The sequence below is a fragment of the Zootoca vivipara genome, chromosome 5 (genome assembly GCF_963506605.1).
Source record: "Zootoca vivipara chromosome 5, rZooViv1.1, whole genome shotgun sequence".
Taxonomy (NCBI): Eukaryota; Metazoa; Chordata; class Lepidosauria; order Squamata; family Lacertidae; genus Zootoca; species Zootoca vivipara.
Genome location: NC_083280.1, coordinates 50,803,552 through 50,823,137, shown reverse-complemented (window position 1 = coordinate 50,823,137; position 19,586 = coordinate 50,803,552). Strand labels below are relative to the sequence as shown.

Genomic DNA, 19,586 nt, shown 5'->3' with positions numbered 1-19,586 from the left:
CTTGTGCCAAGTCCTCGGTTTGGAATACCTGTCAATTTAGTGTTTGATTTCTTCCCTCTTTCCCAGCATTAATTGAAGATGTCCAAATAGTCTCATGTTTCTGCTTTTTATTTTTACAGATCAAGGCATCAATATTTATAGAAAACCTCCTATCTACAAACAGCATGGTAAACCTTATTCTTTCTGCTTTCAAAGTGGGACAATCTTAATATATTAAATAGCTGCATGACTGAACTGTTGACTTACCCAGAGCTTTGTCTTCATGTTAACTTTTTGTAACATTAGCGGATTATTGCCTGCATTATTACCCTTTATGTTTCATTTTTTTCTGATGTAAACCGAGGGTGTTTGAAAAATGGAAAGATACAGTAATCTCTCATCTTACATGCGTTTGGCAGCAGGCTGGTTGAAATTGTGCAAGTCAACTCCCAAGCAAGGGTAACACAAGCAGACCTGGCACAAAATGTGCTTTTAAATTCTTGGTCTTGCTTGCTGGGCAAGGCCTACTCAGTGCGCCGGCTCTGGGAGTGCTGCAGATACACTAGCCACAGGGTAGCGTCAAGGTTTGACTATATGCAATTTTCACATACATACATAATGCTTGGAACCAAACCCCTGTGTAAGATGAAGGATTACTTTACACTGTGTGCCTCACTGCTTTGAATGTCATTTTCCAGAGTATGATAATTCATCACGGCTACTTTGTTATGTAGTACCCTGCTTGCAAACAGGAATAGTACATATGTCTTATTGGCCTTTGGTTCAGTCATATAAGCTGCAGTCATGTAGGGTTGTTTTACAGCTAGCAGGCCAGCATTCCACATGCAAATTTGCTTAAAGATATTGCACTAATATATCTGGAAATATTGAAAGCAACATATCTCTTGAAAACTGTCGTAACTAGCTAAAAAACTCTGACAGAAACAGTTAGGTTTTTCAGTCAGTTTTCCTGTCCAGTGGAATAACCCACTTTAATAATATGAGAAATGATGAGGAAAGTCACTTGACCAAGGCATAGTCCCAAGGAATACTGAAAGAGCATAATCCAACAAGCACACTCATCTCTCTCACAACCCTCATTCATTTTATTGATGCTGGCGTGGGAGCAAGCTTGGTCTCCATTGTGTATTGCTGTGCTTGACTGAGCTTAAAATGAGGTAGAACTGACAAGAATCTGCTTTTGAGTGCAGGGGCAAAGCATAAGAATGTCTGTAGTAACTACAGAGTGTCTTTCAACATGTGCCCAATGTTGAACGTTCCGAGTAAAAAACGAATAGTGTGTCTTCATAGCAGGGTTATTCCTCAGAGGTTCTGCACTGACAATGGAGCATTCGCAATTAGCAATTCACAATTTCTTTTTAACAGCAAAGGTCACATTGCAGTATTTTCTGAGGGAATTTCAGTAGTCTTTGGAGAATTGACTACAAAAATACATTTTTCACAGTATCTAGAAAGAAACTGTAATTATAATTATAGCTTTTAGGTAAAGACTCATGGAATCAGAAATAGTAGGAAGATCAAGGGTGACTGAGGGATGCAAAAGTTTTAGATTGCTTGAGGGCTGATGGTTATTATGGGGTGGCATTTGTATTATTATTATTATTATTATTATTATTATTATTATTATTATTATTATTTATTTAATTAATTAATTTTTAATCATGCCATTTATTTATTTTCTTGACATCATTTTTATTTCTCTATGATTTTTATTGTGTCTACTCACCTCCCATTAACACGTGAATGTTTTTGCCACTGACCTCATCAATTCTAATACGTAAGTACTGTTTGAAGGCATGTTTTTGTAATTCCCTGAGCAGTGAGCCAAGGTAGCTCCTTATCCATTAAAAGCAGGGATGGGAGACCTCCAATCTGGGCATCAAATGAGACTTCTCTTCTGGCCCTCAGAACTCTCCTCAAGCTACATACCCTCCTCAGTAACCCACCCCTGCTCCCTAGCCACACCATTCTAGGGCTGATCTTGACTGGCCGGAATGTGTCCCATGCTTGCCTGGTGGAGGCTAGAAAGGGGTATATTAAGTAGTATGTTTAGAAACTGACCTACTGTAAAAAGGTTAAATCTACATTCATTGCTCTGCCCACTTTTGCCTGTGGGCCCCCCACCCTTGGGAGGCTGCCTAGAAGGGAATGTGCCCTCAGTCTGAAAAAGGTTATTCATTTCTGCATTAAGACTTCTCAGTTTTTCAGGAACTTTTCTTGTTCATAAACCCCCTTTGAAATGAAAGAGAGCTGCCAGTCTGCACAGGATGAAACTCTTGTGCAGCTTTCATTTGTTTCACTTAAGCCCATCCACAAGATATTTCCAGTTAGTTACATCCCTTATGAACAATTTTTATTATATTTCAAAATAGTAAGGCAGCTTCTGCAAACAAACATCTTTTGTTTCTTGTTTGCTCTTCCCTAAAAATTCTACATTTTATTATAACTTGCAAACTTTAAAAGTTAGTATTCTTTCACTCTACTTTCTCTTCTTCTGGAGAATGAATCTAGTTAAGGTTTTAACTATGCATCTGATAAAGACTTTCCCCTCCATCATGTGTGACTAGATAGTCGCAGGGCTTTCATTTAAAAATGTACTTTAAGAAATGTTAACAAAGTCTTAAAATATCACGGAGTTGCAGTCTAAGGCTGAGATGGCCATGGTTTAGGGGAAAGGGTCTTAAGGGTCAAATTGAGAACCGTTCAGGGCCTGATTAGGTCCATTGGCTGGTGGTTTCCCACCTTTCCTCTAAGTCAAATTCATTTGAATGGAGCATTAAAACATTGAAGTATATTTATATAATATGCAGATGGAAATGTCTGGATTTACCCCTTCTCTTCTTATGCAAGCATGGCCCTGTATAACTTTCTAACATTTTCTGATGCAGGCCTCTGTTTTAGCTAAGTTTGTGACATCTGAAAATACCCTTTGGAGGCTTTCAGAAACACAAACCTTAAAATATATCTTGGGAAATAGTCTTTCTAGGTCACATTCTTTTCTATCTTTTTTTAGTTGCTTCATACACAGTGGAATCTGCCCAACATTTGGTTATTGAAAACAGCAAAGGGTGAAACTACACTGTCATTTTGTATATGTAAAACTCTGCCCTGGGGTGATTTTTTTTCTTTGTTATTTATTGGCATTAAATCTGCCTTCTTTTCAAATATACATGGATCTTAAGAACAGTTGCATGCATCTCATGGTGATGTTCCCTTATACATAATGATAGTATAATTTCACCCTAACTGAATTGCCAGGATAAATATTACACTACAGTATTACTATAACTTGCTTTGGGATCAATTTCACATAGTGATGACAATGTTCTGAAGTAAACATCAAGGATGCTTAATAAGAGCTTTAACCAAAATAAAATGAAGGTAATTATCATGTAGCAGTTACTCAACTACTGATTTGGACTGATGAAAAAGTATTTATTTAATGAATGTGTTAAGGAAATGTAATTATACAGTAGAAAGTTTACAGTTATTAATACACAGAAAATTTCATTTCCATTGGAGAAATTTTGTAAAATGTCATGAGATTACATCCAGTAGAACGCTACTAAAATATCCCTAGCTTCTTGCCTTACATGGAAACCAAGAGGCACATTTAACTCTTCTTTTTATTAGCAGCAGTTGCTTTAAAAAAGAGAAACTGCCATATAATGCTTCTGTGGTTCCAATGAACTTGCTTTGTAATCCATTCTAAAGCTGTGCACAAACCTAGGATTATTGAAAAGATAGTGCCACTCTGGAAATATATTTGTGTTCTATTCAAACAAAACAATTTTCTCTCCCAGATCAAGCTCAGGAAAACTGTTTCTGTGAATTTTTGCAAAAGTTGGCTGTACATAGAGCTAATTAGCAGCACTTGTGGTGTCAAAACCCACCTCCATTGACCTGGGAACAATGTTGCAACTTCTTTTAAAAAAGCAACATGAGGCAATTAAAGAACATTTGAATCGGACATCTTGGCCTTCCAGATGTTATTGAAATCCAGCACCTTACACTCCCTGACTATGCTGGCTGTGGTTTATGGTAGTTGGAGTTCAACAACAACTGAAGGGCCACAGCATCCCTGTTTTAAATGAACAAGTGTGCATCACATATGCCTCCCTGAAGCATTTAGAATAGGCAAAATAGCTGAATTCAAGCTTTTGAATGACTTGCTTGTCTGTTATTTACAGGAAGCCAGGCTCACTCCATTAAAGAACTCCACTGTAACTTCTGATTTAATGCTGTGATTGTATGCATCCTTCAAATGCGCTGTTCTTGTGAAATTTGGGGTTTCTTGCAGAAATTAGAACTTCAAATTTGACCACAAGATGTTAATAGGAGTATTATATCAGGGCCTCTCCAGACTGGTGTTTTATTTGTGTGTGTGTGCCATGGGGGGGCACACGGTGTCTTACACTTGTCATTGACACAGTAATAGTGTGTTAGTGGCAGATTTATCCTGAACCATCCACCCATCTTTCAGCTTTATTTACATTCTGTGATGTTTCCCCAGTGTTACTGAAGGTGCATTTTCTGTGCTATTGCCGAACAAAAGCAGGACAACCACCACAGCCATTCCCAGAACATTTGTGCTATAAGAAATTGCAGGACTTCAACAAGAAGCTACAAAACTCGCACCAATTGGATACAGGGCAGTTTGACTGCCCCAAAACTTTTGCAGTCACAAACTGTATTGAAAGAGTGATTGTATAAAACTGTCACAACACCACCATGAATTATCAAGAATGCACAATATAAAGGATGTCTGGAGGGGCCCTGACTTGCTGAATAAGGAGATGAAATAATAGTGCATATAGTGTTAACTATTTCAGTTGTAAGAGAGCATGAAGTAGAAAAGAACCATATAGCATTGATGCAGCAACTTAATCTGATAGCTTAAGTTCCCCTGATTGCCATCTAGATCCAGCTGCCCTGGCAGCCCAGAACAAGTCTTCCGATGATATCATCAAGTCCTCCAAGTTCCCAGCAGCCCACGCTCCAGCACCCAACGAGATTCCAAAGATTGAGACAGAATACTGGCCAGGTCCACCCGCACTTGCGGCTGTAGGTATGGAACAACAAGTGACAAAAAGTGTAAACCCCACCCCCAGCTTTCTACTAACCTATAAATAAATTTAGTAATTAGTGTGTGATACAGGAACATTCAACTCATTTGCACCTGATCCTTAAGAGTCTTATGGGTGCTACACTAAATATATAATGTGAAAAGATGGGGAGAGGGGTTTCCCTGGAAAACCCTGTAGTTTGGAATGTATAACCTCAGACTCTGGGATTTCTAACCCCTGGAGTCTACATTCCATTGAAGTGCACACTCCCCGGTTTTCCTGTGTTTCCTTCTCACTTGGACCCCTCCCATGCATGCCTAACACAGAACCTCTAACCTTTGCTTTAAAATATCTAGAGTTCATAAAGACATTTAGGGTTTATCACAGGAGCTTTATGGAGATTTTTCCCATGTGTACATGCTGTTCCTCTGATTTCCCCCTTTTAAGAGCTTTTGGCCCCCGAAATCACTATGCACTTTTTGAATTCAGAGAGTTTAAACAGGAAGTTGAGGTTTCTGTGGGACACTTTTTGAGAAGGAAAGTGAGGATTTTGATATTTCTCCTTTGTTGCTTGTCAAAAATAGTATTATTTCTTTATGAATATATTTATATGCTGCTATATCATAAAAATAAAATGCAGTTTCGACCACAATATCTATATACAATAAAACTTTGTAAAAACTTAAAATCAGAGAACATCACCTATTATTGAAATATGTTTTCTTAATTGCCTGCATAAGCTTGGCAGCATGGAAAAATTTCCAGCAGGCGTTTAAAGGTTAAAACAAAAAGTGCCTGCTGAGGAATGTGTTCAAGGAATTGGTCTACAGGGGCAGAGTTAAGAGATTACAAATAACATTGTCTTCATAATCTCATTCAAATCAATGTGTTAAATTGACTGCTGCAATGAAGCCTGACTTGTTAAAGGATTTTCTTACTTCAACACCTTTTCACTGTATCTAATTAGGATAGGAAACCAAAGATACAGACAGGGTGAGTCATATTATTAGAAAACCTGAGGCAACCACATTTGGCAGCAGGTGCTGGGAGACATCCTGTGCGATCAGACATACACATCATCCTGCACTGGTACCCAGGCATTGGCACCACACTGCTGCTGAATTGCAATGTTTGTTTGACCAGGTAATAAGCAGGTGCCAGGTGGCTCAGTGCATGAGTGAGGCAAGGTGTTTGAGGACACAGCTGTGGGGCCACATAGCCTGTCCTGCACCTCCTAAGGCAGACTCCTGCCCTTAGCTGCAATGGAGGATGTTGTTATCCTGTTGCCAGTGTTGGAGCAAGAGTTAGTTGCCAGTCCTATGGACTTCTGTTCATGGAACTGAGTGAAGGGACATGAGTCCATCATCTCAGGCTGCAAAATGTCCGTAAAGTTCTAGGTTTCAATACATAGCACAAGCAGATTTCCAAATAAATGAAGTTAAAAGTGCCCTACTATTAGCATCATATTTGTACCTTAAGATATTAATTTTATTTTCCATGCTTTTTCATTTTTAAAAACACTTTTTTTGTTAAAACTCAATATGTATCATGTCATATTATCTGTCCACATGGTTATTTAAATACAATAACTGTTGGTTACCTGTTAACGGCTGGTTGCATACAAAAGCCCGATTCTCATGTTAGCTGGGGAACTCAGTGTGAGGTCATTTTACAAATCACATCAATGTTACTGTTTTTTGTCAGCATTGTGTGATCATGTCAGCATAAAGAGATTTTTGCAATGCCAACTTTATGGAGGGGGGGGGGAATCTCACAGTGGTGATTTTCCTTTCAAAATTATTGTATGACTGCACCCTAAGTATATTATTAAAATTTATATTAAATGATTGGGTAACAAATTCCACACATACTGTGAGACAGATGAGGATGAGGGCTTGTTCGCCATGCGTCATAGTAAGCATTAGCTCTGACTATAATAGGGTGTATGAAGCCAGCATACTCACCATATGAAACGGCCATAGCTAAAATAATCTCATACTGACTTCACCAAATCCAGAAAGCACAGGTGAATTGGACCTACAGCAGGCATTTGGGGATCTCTAAAGAAAATAATTTATTCTTCAGACATGGAATGTGGTCAGCTTTATAAGAAACTAGAAACAGTTATCTTACGTTTTGGAAAATGTTAGCAACGTCTGCTAAAGGTTCAAAATGCAGAAGGACTCAGGGGCAGCAGAGATTTCATAGGGAGTGGGAGTGTGTGTGTGTGCGCCTGCTTTGACCAAGGAAAAGTGACTTCAGGAGCTGGCTGTTTTCAGCAAGCAATAGTGGCAGGAGAAGAGGGTACTTAATCTTACTCCTGTGTACCATTTTCCCACTGCAATGCTTCTCCCTGCAAACTGGGCTCCTGACTCATGTTTGTGAGAAGACAGAAAAAATATGCATCTAGAACAGTGTTTGGAGAAAAGCAGTCTGGGAAGCAGGAACTTGCAGAAGAAAAATGGCAGGTGGGAGGGGTTATGTACATTCTTGAAGCCGTTTCTGCTTCTTAAAATCATCCTTTGATATTTAAATGCATGTATATGCATGTAATATCTAGCTAAGCTCATGGTTCTGTACTCACTGTCACAATACTTTAGGTGTGGGGAACCTTTGGCCCTCCAGATGTTACTATACTACAACTGCCAACAGCCCCAGCAAGCATGGCCACTGGCCAAGGATGTTGGGAGCAACACCTGGAGAGCCAATGGTTCACCACATCTGCTTTATACACCATTGTCCCCATGTCCATTTTGCTTGTATAACTTACCCTTCCTATTCACATTTCCAGTGTTTCCCTATTTTAAAAATCCGTAATCATTTGCAGTCTTTGCAAAATAACTGAATTCATATGCTTGGGTTAATACTTTATTTTAGGTTTTACTTACTGTAGAACCCGAAATGTTATTTATCTTAAATGTAGTTCTTCAAATTGGCAGATTGCTTTACACAACAGCCTTGTAAGCTGGGTCAATATTATGTATGTTTCACAGAAGAAGAAAAACTTCATAGCACAGTCTTAGCCATTCTACTCAGAAATAAGTCCCACTGAGTTCAGTGAGACATAAACCTAAGTGGATGTGTATATGATTACAGCCTGCAATAATGTCCAGGGTTTCTAGATTCAAGACCAAATGTTTATCCAGCCACTGTTATTGATTATTTCTTACATCTTTTCAAAACTTTAGAAAAGTCCTTAACCATTGAATCAGGGCTTTTGTTGTTTTCTTGCAATAGTATATTGTATACCTCTCCTTGGTGAACCTGTGGAGAGTGCAAGAGAGAGGGGGGGAGAAATTCTAAAGCTTTAGCTATACCTGCCTCATAGAGTTGTTGCGGGAATAAAATGCAGAGGGGAAGAACCAGGTACCCCACTTTGAGCTCAGTGGAGGAAAGGTGGGATATAAATGTAATAATAACAACATATATCACTAAAAACATGGGCCAAATCTCAGCATCCCATTGGAAACTGGAAATGGAGTTGCTCAAATCTTTCATCCTAAAGCTTTTATTAAAAGGGCCCACCTGATTCCCAAGTTGTCCCACACTTTTTTATGATATTATTCCCTATAGTTACAACTGACAAAGTTTAAATTTACTTAATGGAGTTGGACGTAGAGGTGCCCTTTAGAAAGTGGAAGTCCCCTTATATAAGCATAAGGACTACGGTATTTTGAACATAGCACAAGATGCTTATGAGAGCTGAAATCCAGTGGTACACTTCTGTAACACAAGTTCTTGCACAAACGTCAAGATGCATGCTTATGCAAGTCCAAGTTGTGCAAAATCTTTCTCTAGCTATTGTACAAAAGTTTTTGGGACAAAATTTTGCCAGAATTTTTTTCTACTGGTGGCTCAGGATCCAGCCCACAATGTGTACAAGATTCACTTACCACTTGAAAAAATTAGCTGAAATGTGCAAAATTACTACAGTATTTAGAAAATTGAAGCCCTGGGACAAATTAGCTCTACCATGGCCTCTCAATTGGGAACATGGAGGAGAAAGATACAAGCAATGGTTGTATTGATGGGACTTAACCAAATAGTTATTTTCAGGAGTTAGGCTGTCAGCACCCAGTTTTCCTCAATATGGCCCTCTAGTAAAATGAGTGAAACCACAGTATTTACAGTATATGTCACACTTAGGAGGTAACAAAAATTTGGGTTCTACACAGAAGGTGACAGAGTTAAACTGGAGATAAGTATATCATGGCTATAAAACAAAAATAGAACGGCTGGCTATGTGTTTAGTGGAGTTTAGTTTTGTTATTCAGCAAGCAAATTTTATTCAGCAGGCCTAAGGAGACATGGGTAATGGTTGTCAATCCTTGTGTACAGTTGTGCAAGAAGCTCTCTTTGTGCTGTGGTTTTGTGGAAGTAGGTTCTGACATGCGCCGCAGATCCACTGGCAGAGATGAAGATCTTGAGGAGCTTCAGAGACGTCGGCAGCTACAGGAGGAACAACTGATGAAGGTGGTTATGATATTGATGTGAATCGCTTATCTGTGCCAATTGAACTGGATGTTTTCACTAGCTTACGTACAATTTTTAATTCCCATTTTTGCAGCTCAACTCAGGTCTGGGACAATTGATATTAAAAGAAGAAATGGAGAAGGAAAGGTCTTCGCTTCCCAGCAGTCGTTATGACTCTCCAGTTAATTCATGTAAGCGATAAAGCTGAAAAGCATACTTGGGTGGTCTATGGGAAATGATGGATTAGGCTGCTTAAAATAAGACCAGTTTTTTCATCTATTATATTGCTGGTTCTGCGAAAAGATGTTGATCAGTGCCGCACATGTGAAGCTGTTTTTATCACTCCTGTGTTCACTGTCTGCCGTTTTATCGCTGGCTGTTTTTCACGATACATTCTCAGAATGCCTTGTGCAATTCTGAGGTTTCCCGATTCCGCACATCTTAAATAAATCAAATGAGGAAATGGCTGGGGAGTAAATATATTCCCAGATTACACAGGAACTATCATGATGTTGTTTGAAAGCCTGCTGATCCATGAGATCAGAATTTTTATGAACAGTATGAAAATTGTTGGTGCTGATTTCTTGGGAAAGCTTCCTCTGCTTTGGTCTGTAATGAAACAGGAAAATATTGGTGGCATGTTGCTTACTCCAATTAATCTTCAACTAGTTCTCAAATTCGAAAAATAATGGATGTGGTTGGTAGTAACTTAAACGAGATTAAAAAATAGGCTTGTATGAAACCTGACGTTTGATAACTAATTCAAATTATTATTATTATTTTTTAAAAAAAACAACCCTCATTTGCATCAAGATTTAAAAAGCAACAGCATTTAATTTAGAAAACAAATACTGAGTTGCACATTTTATAACAAGCATCTTTTATGAGATTACGATTGCTCACTTGCCTAAATGAATAACATATAAAATGTAGATTACTGCTGAGGTCACAGCAATATTAGTGTTCCTGAAAAGCCAACAGGCTAGGTCAGGAAATCATGTTTAAAAAGTGGCATACACCTTGTTGATATTTATGCTTCTCATAGCCTTTTAGCCTTTCCCACATTGGGAGAGGAAATCAACATTGCCTCAGGGAGCAGGGCAGCACATTCCAAAGTACTGGATCATAGAAAACGGAATCGCTGGCTCACCAGACAGGTCGTATGGGCAAACTATGATACATTCCAGAGAAAAGACTGCGTTTTATAATTACTGCTTAACCGTTTGTTTATAGGAGGATGTGTATGATTCTATATAATTGGATTGTATGTCCTTCATGCACTTTTCAAAATTCTAAGATGGAAGTACTTGTGACAAAAGCACAACTGCTTACCTAGTAAAGGTAAAAGTAAAGTAAAGGTAAGAAGTAAAGGACCCCTGGACGGTTAAGTCCAGTCAAAGGTGATTGTTGCACTCATCTCGCTTTCAAGTTGAGGGACAGACATGCAAGAGGCAGCCCATACGGGCGCCGCGTGAGCGCGCCCTTGGCTGCTCTACAGCTGGGGGGAGGTAGGGGCCATCTTGTCACAGCTTTCCGGGTCATGTGGCCAGCATGACTAAACCGCTTCTGGCGCAACGGAATACCGTGACAGAAGCCAAGGTGCAGGGAAACGCTGTTTACCTTCCTGCCACAGCGGTACCTATTTATCTACTTGCACTGGCGTGCTTTTGAACTGCTAGGTTGGCAGGAGCTGGGACAGAGCAGCAGGAACTCACCCCAATGCGGGTGGCACTGTGGTCTAAACCACTGAGCCTTTTGTTCTTACCTACTAACTGGACTAAAAAAGAAGTGCATTTTAAGCAACATAGAAGATTGTATACCTCCATCTTTTTGAAGAGAAACAGGGGGCTTTGTGACCCCTGAAAATGGCTTTCCTTAAGACAGAAATGTAAGCAGGTGGGGGTGAGTGGGCTAGTTCCATCACCCTTCCATCACCATTTCGATCACCTTCCAACTTCTAGAAGATGAGCAGCAGGGAACATTTCATAGCCCATGCATCACCCCTGCACATTTTAGAATACTGAACCCCCACCCTCCTGTTTATTTCCCCCTCTTCGTAGCATTTGAAGAGGGATTTTGTTTAAACGAAATTCAATATAAGGCCAAGTTTGCTTCAAACTTATAATTTCAAGATTCCTTTTGGAGAAAATCTTGTGGATTCTTTTAACTGATTTCTAAAATGTTCTGACTTCAACTTTTTGAATGTGTTATTATTTCTGTCCGACCATAAATTGATACGTTTTTGTTATTTCTTTCTCCCTTTTCTGTTTAGCTCCACATGCTGCTGCTTCCAAAACCTCTTCCCTTCCTGGCTATGGAAGAAATGGACTTCATAGGGTAAACAGTCAACATTTCTTATAAGACAGGGTCATATGTGTCGTCAGTGGCGGAGGAACCCTCTCTGGCACCCGGGGCGGTGTAGCCCGTATGGACTGTGCATGTGCAGCATCCTGTACGGACTGTGCATGTGCGGCATCCCGCACGCGTACACTCCATACGGAATGCTGCACGTGCGCACTCCGTACGGGCTGCCACTTGTGCGTGGCGGCTGTAAAGGCTGCCGCTTGCACGGCATCCATATGGGCTGCCGCACATGCGCAGTCCATACGGGCTGCCGCTCCCACGCGGCGGCCGTACGGGCTCCCACGCAAGCGGCATCCCATATGGATTGCGCACATACGACAGCCCATACGGTCGCCATGCAGGAGGCAGCCTCTACGGACGCCACGTGAGCAGCGCCCATAAAGTCTGCGCGTGCCCTTGGCCGCTCTACAGCTGGCGGGAGGTAGGGGCCATCTTGTCACCCCCCCCTTCCTATGCCCTTGTGTGCCATTATTCTGTTATGAATTTTATGGAGTCTCCAAATTGTATTAATTGAAGGAAGGTGGCCCTAAAACGCTTTATCTGTTCTATAACAACAATATTAGAGTTCAGGAAATGCAAGTGATTATAGATTCACGTAGCTTCCCAAGTATTGCTCTCTCAATGCATTCAAACAAGGATAGATAAATTCAGAGTACTGTATGCTATATTTCTGAACCATCCTAAAATAGCTTAAGGCATCAGATATAACTCGGCTTTAGTTAACACTATCTTATCTCTCCATTTCTGAAAATCCTTAAAATAACAATGTAGCAGAAACGAAAAGGAATACAAGGGGAATTCTTATGCAGTGGTGCAATATTAGAAACTGATGTACAGTGGTACCTCGGTTGTTGAATGTAATCTGTTCTGGAAGACCGTTCGACTTCCGAAACATTTGACAACCGAGGCGCAAAGGGAGAATGTCAGTTTCTCAATGGTGAAAATGGAAAAACACGCTGCGGAAGCCGTTCAACTTCTGAGGCATGTTAAAAAATGGAAGCAATTACTTCCGGGTTTTCAGCATTCGAAAACTGAAACATTTGGCTTCCAAGACACTTGAAAACCGAGGTTCCACTGTATTTTCTTTGTGTATCTTAAGTGATACATCAGATGATATTTGCTTCAATTTTTTTAGTGAATTCCATCCCCAAACTTTTAAAATAAAGGTCAGAAAAACCTAATGCCGCCAGTTGGGAATCAATAATTTGATGCCTGAGTTTGTTTGTTTTCCTCTTCCCTTCCATCACTTTATCTTATGTGCTGTGTTGTAAACCTGAGTGCAAGCGCTCTGTTATTTTTATTGATTTGTAAACTGCTGTGGAAGCTTTTTTGGCTGAAGAATGGGTGGTACATGTTTTGAGGGGAAAACAAAATCAGGCCTTTGGCATTTCAGGTAAAGACCTAATGAATCCAGAATTGCTCCCTTGGCAACAAAAGTACAATGATCAATTGCTGACTACTCCATATCCTTTAGTGGGAGCCAAAACCTACTACTTAAAGCTGTAGACTCATTCTGGGCCATTACTGTGGCTTTTCACCTCTTTGGGATTTTTGCTACCGGTACTTCTCCCCGCTCATTCAAGTGTTTCCTATTTCACAGACCCAATGCTTCAGTACAGTCATCTCTTCCCCACTACCCTATTTTCTCTTCTTCTGTGGTCTGTTTTCATGTGTAACAACAACAACAACAACAACAACAACAACAACAACAACAACATATTATTTATACCTCCCCCATCTGGCTGGGCTTCCCCAGCCACTCTGGGCAGCTTCCAGCAAAATATTAAAATACAGTAATCCATCAAACATTAAAAGCTTCCCTAAACAGGGCTGAATATTTTTGGCACCTCCAGATCATGCTGCGTATTTTTGACACCTCCAGATCAACAATGTGGTTGACATGTCCATTTGTTTCTTCTTCTAGCCGGTCTCTACAGACTTTGGTCAGTACAACAGTTATGGGGATGTGAGCAGCGCTGCTCGAGGTAACAGGATGAGAAATATGGTTTCCTTTTGTGTGCTGCTATATCTGTAACCTATACGCTTGGGTTTTTGCAGCCTGCTTTTGTGGTTAGTCTATTCTCATAGCAGACTGGTGAAAACCTTACTTATCCCTGCAATGTACACATTTTTGTTCTTGCAAATGAATCTGGTTCTTCAGCACTGAGAACAAGTTAAAATAAAGAGGGGAATGTGTACATTAAAACCGTATTTTATTTTATTTTATGCATATGGATCTGTATTTTTGTCTGCTTGATTCTGATCATTTAGTTCAGTATTTCCCAAACTTGGGTCTCCAGCTGTTTTTTCAACTACAGTTCTCATCATCCCTGACCACTGGTCCTGCTAACTAGGGATTATGGGAGTTGTAGTCCAAAAAAGCTAGAGACTCAGGTTTGGGACACATTTAGTCGATTCCTGCAAGTTATGAGCTCGGGGATTAAATGAAACACACATTGTTTGGTATCCTAATCCTGATGCTGTTTCTCTCCCCACCCCATCCCCATCACTTTTCAGATTTTCAGGTACAGTACAGATTTTCTTCTATCAAGTAACCAAGTATCTAACCAACTCCATCGACAATTCATCCGCTATGTGACTCAAGTCTGAATTTCCACTACAGGGAAGAGTTTCTTAGCACATGTTTATCTGCATGTTTCATTTCTAACCAATGATGTAAACTTATATCACTGTGGAAAAGGGCACAGCTAACACAATACCTTGCATAGGCCAGTTTTGTGACTTGCTTGGTAAGCTTTTGGAAGACTGACCTGAAAGCCACCTGTGGCAGTTGTTTCTCCATCGAGTTTCTCCTGATCTCTCTGGTTCCAAACAAGGGAGGTCCAGACAATAACTCTCCTCTTTCTGAAGCCATACCATCTTCCTATTTTCCACATATGATTCCCTGACCTTTCCTCCTTTGTATGTGGTACGTGGGCATGGAAGAAAGAGCCAGCAAATGACCTCATATAACACTGACATGAAGATCCATTGATTGACCAATAAAAAGGGTTGTTGTTTCTTCTAAACGCCAGCCCTAACTCTAAATTCTACGTAAAATTCTTATGAACAGATGATCTGGACAGAATCTTTATTGCATATTATGCTATTAATGTGGAAAGTCTTCTTCAGCCTGGGATAGGTAGGAACTTGCCATTTTACTGGGCAGGTCTTTTTAGAACAGGGCTGAGTTTTTAAGCGGCGAATGGCCGCTTGATTGTTGGGGGGGAGTTGCCGAAAATCGCTCACCCGAGCCAGAGATTGTAAGCGGCATGAGCGGTTGTGTGCTGCGTTCTGGCGGGTGAGTAATTTTTGGCATTCTCCCCAAATAATCCTCCCCAAAAGCTCAACCCCCCTATTATCTAAATTTTGAGGCCCCCAAAATAGGGGGCATCTTATACAAGGGGGCGTCTTATAGATGGAAAAATACGGTAACATAGAAGATAACAAGTCAGTTCTGTGAGTCAATATTGTCCGTCATTCCTCTTCCTCCGCTACAAACTGATTTATTAATACCAGATACTGGGGACAAATGCTTGTTTATAAGCTTCCCAGAGGCATCTAGCTAGCCACTCTTGGAAACAGAATGCTGGATCTGATAGATCTTTGGTCTGATCCAGTAGGTCAATTCTTTGGTCCTTAGATCCAGAAAGATTCTCTTAACTTGCTACTTAATCCTTCCTACTGGGAATGCTTTCGTTGAACACCATAGAAACCAGATTGTTAACTTATTTAAGGAGTACATAATAACAGTATTCCATTGGCTGATGTAAAAATCTAACATGGGATCATAGTATAAATTCATGTCCATATTCACCTTGAATGCCTTTACCCTTTCTATGTGTGTGTGTGCATGTAACCTGTGTGTCTGATGTTTACCTATATCTGATACAGTCCCTCCCAGATGGTCATGTCCCCGGAATGCGAATGGACCGAGGAGTGTCTATGCCTAACATGTTGGAACCAAAGGCAAGTGCAGTCATTATTCACTTTCCTTCAAGACAGTGATGGTTTGCCTATGAAATGGTGGTAGTTTGCGCTTGTAGCCCTGTGGTCTGTCCCCCCACCCCCCAAAATGTTGCTCCTTACGTGCCAGCCTTATCTTGCTTTGGACTGTAGGACGTATGTCATTGATGTATACAGGGCAAGATCAGCTAATATTTCCTGGGAAATAGACAGCAGCGTTCAGTAAAACTTGAAACTGGTAAGCTTTCAGCACCAAGCTTCTGACAGCCACAGTAATAAGAACCCACAGGGCACAGTCTGTAACTGAGCAGTGGTGCCTGTTAACACCCCTTTCAGCAGGGAGCCACATCTTTACCTACCCTACCTCCAGTGCTTTCCCCCCAAGAAAATTAGGTGCTGGAACTCACCATGAAGTTGTCACAGTAAATCACCAGTTGACTCAAGGCAGCCCTAAACAGATGCTGGCTTGATAGAAGCCATGTTCACCGCCTGCAGAGGTGCTAAAAAACTACGGCAAACTGTCTCCCTAGCTAGTTTGGGGTTTTCCCCTCATTCTGATGCAGGTCAAATGAATGCACCTCCACTTCCCTTGTTCTCTTATATTCAGGCCCTTGCACAATTGCACATGCGTGCAACGGTAGAGACCTGGCAGCAAAGCTTAAAGCAGGCATCCTCAAACTGCGGCCCTCCAGATGTTTTGGCCTACAACTTCCATGATCCCTAGCTAACAGGACCAGTGGTCGGGGAAGATGGGAATTGTAGCCCAAAACATCTGGAGGGCCGAAGTTTGGGGGTGCCTGGCTTAAAGCCTGCTGCTGCTACAAAAGGGCCTGATTGAAGAAAAGCAACTATGAATTGGCCCCACCCCATAACTTGACCAGTCACAGCTAGCAGCGACTAGGAGCCAGGTGGAGTCATGGATCTTAAGAAAAAGTGTAGACTCACACATGTTGGACAGCTTCCATTTTGACTTGAAATTTTCATTTGGGGCTTCTCAGAAGTATGTAAAGGCAAGAGGTGGGTGGGGAGATCTGCGTTCTGGCACACTCCTGCTGAAAAAAAGCACTGCGCACCACTGATGCCATGTGTGACATCAGGTTACGGCAGGTGGAAAGCAGCCTTGCAGCAGGACCCCCTGCTGAACCTGATTAGGCCCATGGGTCAGAAATTCCTCACTACTGTCATAATAGTTGATCTTTAAAACTATGGGGCTGTATCCAATGAACTTGTCCCACCAGCACAAGAATGTACGCTTGTGCAACATAACTTTACGCCTCTCCTTGCCTTGGGCTCCTTAAATCTCTTCTAGGGGATTCCTCAACTCTCCAAAGCAGATTTGGGGAGGCCGTGTATGGGAAGTTTATGGGAGATGGGAAGTTTAGCATAAATCCTTGTACAGTACTGACGAGATGCGTTAGCTTGATGCCAATCATGAAAGCAACCTGAGAATTCTGCCCAATTTTGGACTCAAACTTAAAATATTTTTAAAAGCACTTAAGAGCACTACTTTTATGTTGTGGTTTTGTAAAATATAAGAATATGATTAATGACTTCAAAGTTCTCAGCAAAGTTTTGTGAAATTTTGGCTAATTTTGTTACAATAATGTATGTTAGTTTTATGTTGCATTGTATAGCATTTTAAAAAATGTAATTAAAGTTATATAGTAAAGTGAATTGTATAATTGTCATATTCCACTACCAATTCTCTTCCAAGCTGTATATAAAGTACACATCATTTAAATAATTAATTACAATAAACTAAGTGGTATATGTTTGATGACTTTATCTTCTTTATTGTACTTCTGTAATCTTCATTAGGTGTTACAGCTGATAAAACAACTAGCGGTCTCAATTAGGTCCCACCATTTTCTTGACAGTTTTTTAAAAATTGGCAAAAGTCTCTGACTACCGGTACCTTCAAGGAGAGGAAAATTGGGCCCTGGGCTCTGATCATTGGCATATTCAGCCAGTAGCTCAGATAAAGAACTCTTGTTTAGATATCTTGATAGAGCTAGAAAGGACTAGAAGTTTCATTTCCTCCTATTGGTACACCATATTCCGCATTGTGGAAAACCTGATTGACGTTTGCTCCAATTCAGCTGTAAAAAGTAGGTTTTCCTAGGGGAAAGCGTTGGAACAAGCAGAAGTGTGGACAAAACAATTCCTTTCTTATGCTGTGGTGACTGGTGTCCATTGGGGCTTAGTAGGGTAGAAAGGGAGTCAATGGTAGATAGAGCTAAAGCCAATGACAAGCAGAGACAATTCTAGTTTTGTCCCTATACCTGTTTGCCCTACATGTACAAAACTCAAACTAAGGAGGAGGAAAGTGACAGCCAGTGTATTAGTTGTAAGTAAGAAGGCAGGCAGGTTGGGGCTGACTGGGGGCAGACTGAGGTTGGTGGGACAGTGATCCATTTAGCAGAAGAGACCAACCTCTACTGCATGGAGCTGGGATAGGTCAGTTGGTAGAGCACAAGACTCTTAATCATGGGTTTGAGCTTCATGATTGGCAAAGGATTCCTGCATTGCAGGGGGTTCAAATAGATGACCCTCATAGTCTCTTACAACATCATAGTTCTATGATTCTATGTCTAGAATAGCAGTATAAGAGAAACTTGTCCACTATTACTATCTTCTAATCAAGAAACACCTATTAAATTCCTTAGAAAACTCCACAACACAGAAAACCACTGAATCAGCAGAACAAATTAGTTAGTTAGCTAGGTAGCTAGCTATGATGGATATGTGAAAAATCAGCTTCAACTGGACAGGACAAGGGTGGAAGAAAAGACATATGATTGAGATACTTGCTCAGACCTAACGATTGTACCTTCATTAATGAAATAATTATTTTTTATGTGAACAAACCAAAATGGGCAATGCCCCCATCAAGGTTAATCCATAAAATGAAATGGGATTATGTGCAGAATCCACCAGCTCTATACATATATTTTTAGTATGATGTTGTGCAAAAATGAACTGGTGTAGACATCCTGCTAAAGGTAAAGGTGCCCCTGACCATCAGGTCCAGTCGTGTCCGACTCTGGGGTTGCGGCGCTCATCTCGCTCAATAGGCTGAGGGAGCCGGCGTTTGTCCGCAGACAGCTTCTGGGTCATGTGGCCAGCATGACAAAGCTGCTTCTGGTGAACCAGAGCAGCGCACGGAAACGCCGTTTACCTTCCCGCCGGAGCGGTCCCTATTTATCTATTTGCACTTTGATGTGCTTTCGAACTGCTTGGTGGGCAGGAGCTGGGACTGAGCAACAGGAGCTCACCCCGTTGCAGGGATTCGAACCGCTGACCTTCTGATCAGCAAGCCCTAGACTCTGTGGTTTAACCCACAGCGCCACCTGGGTCTCAGATGATTTATTAAGTATGATTTATTTATTTTTTAAGGAACAAAGGATTCAAGGAAACAGTGCACATTACATTCAAGTACTTAAGGCAGCCTTTTAGCGAACTTGAAGCTGTCTGCCAACAGTGACTGCATTCTGCTTGTGAGCTTAATGGTATCTTTTTGGGGTGCTCTAAATCTACATAAATGCTTCTTGTATACCATTAACAGATATTCCCCTATGAACTGCTCATGGTGTCCAGCAGAGGGCGAAGTAAAATTCTACGAGAAGTGGATAGAACCAGGCTGGAGGTAAGAGAATATCAGACTCCCCGAATAGATGTTTAGGCTAATGGTTTTTAAAGGATACAAGTCTCTTGTTT

At 40.8% G+C, this 19,586-nt stretch overlaps 1 protein-coding gene across 14 annotated transcripts in view; it reads left to right on the top strand.

Moving 5' to 3' along the window:
* Positions 1-19,586, top strand: part of ABLIM1 (actin binding LIM protein 1) — a 198,521-nt gene that overhangs the window by 175,343 nt on the left and 3,592 nt on the right. For 9 of the 14 annotated variants that reach the window (XM_060274770.1, XM_060274768.1, XM_060274761.1 and 6 more), the window contains 7 exons: positions 120-167; positions 4,922-5,068; positions 9,445-9,539; positions 9,634-9,730; positions 11,812-11,876; positions 13,828-13,888; positions 14,421-15,721. In XM_060274770.1, the coding sequence (XP_060130753.1) occupies positions 120-167; positions 4,922-5,068; positions 9,445-9,539; positions 9,634-9,730; positions 11,812-11,876; positions 13,828-13,888; positions 14,421-14,458 (551 nt within the window). In that variant the 3' untranslated portion in view covers positions 14,459-15,721. Of the gene's footprint in view, positions 1-119; positions 168-4,921; positions 5,069-9,444; positions 9,540-9,633; positions 9,731-11,811; positions 11,877-13,827; positions 13,889-14,420; positions 15,722-15,797; positions 15,873-19,434; positions 19,516-19,586 lie in introns of those variants that run through there. The other 5 variants (XM_060274767.1, XM_060274771.1, XM_060274772.1 and 2 more) reach the window with 3 other exon arrangements.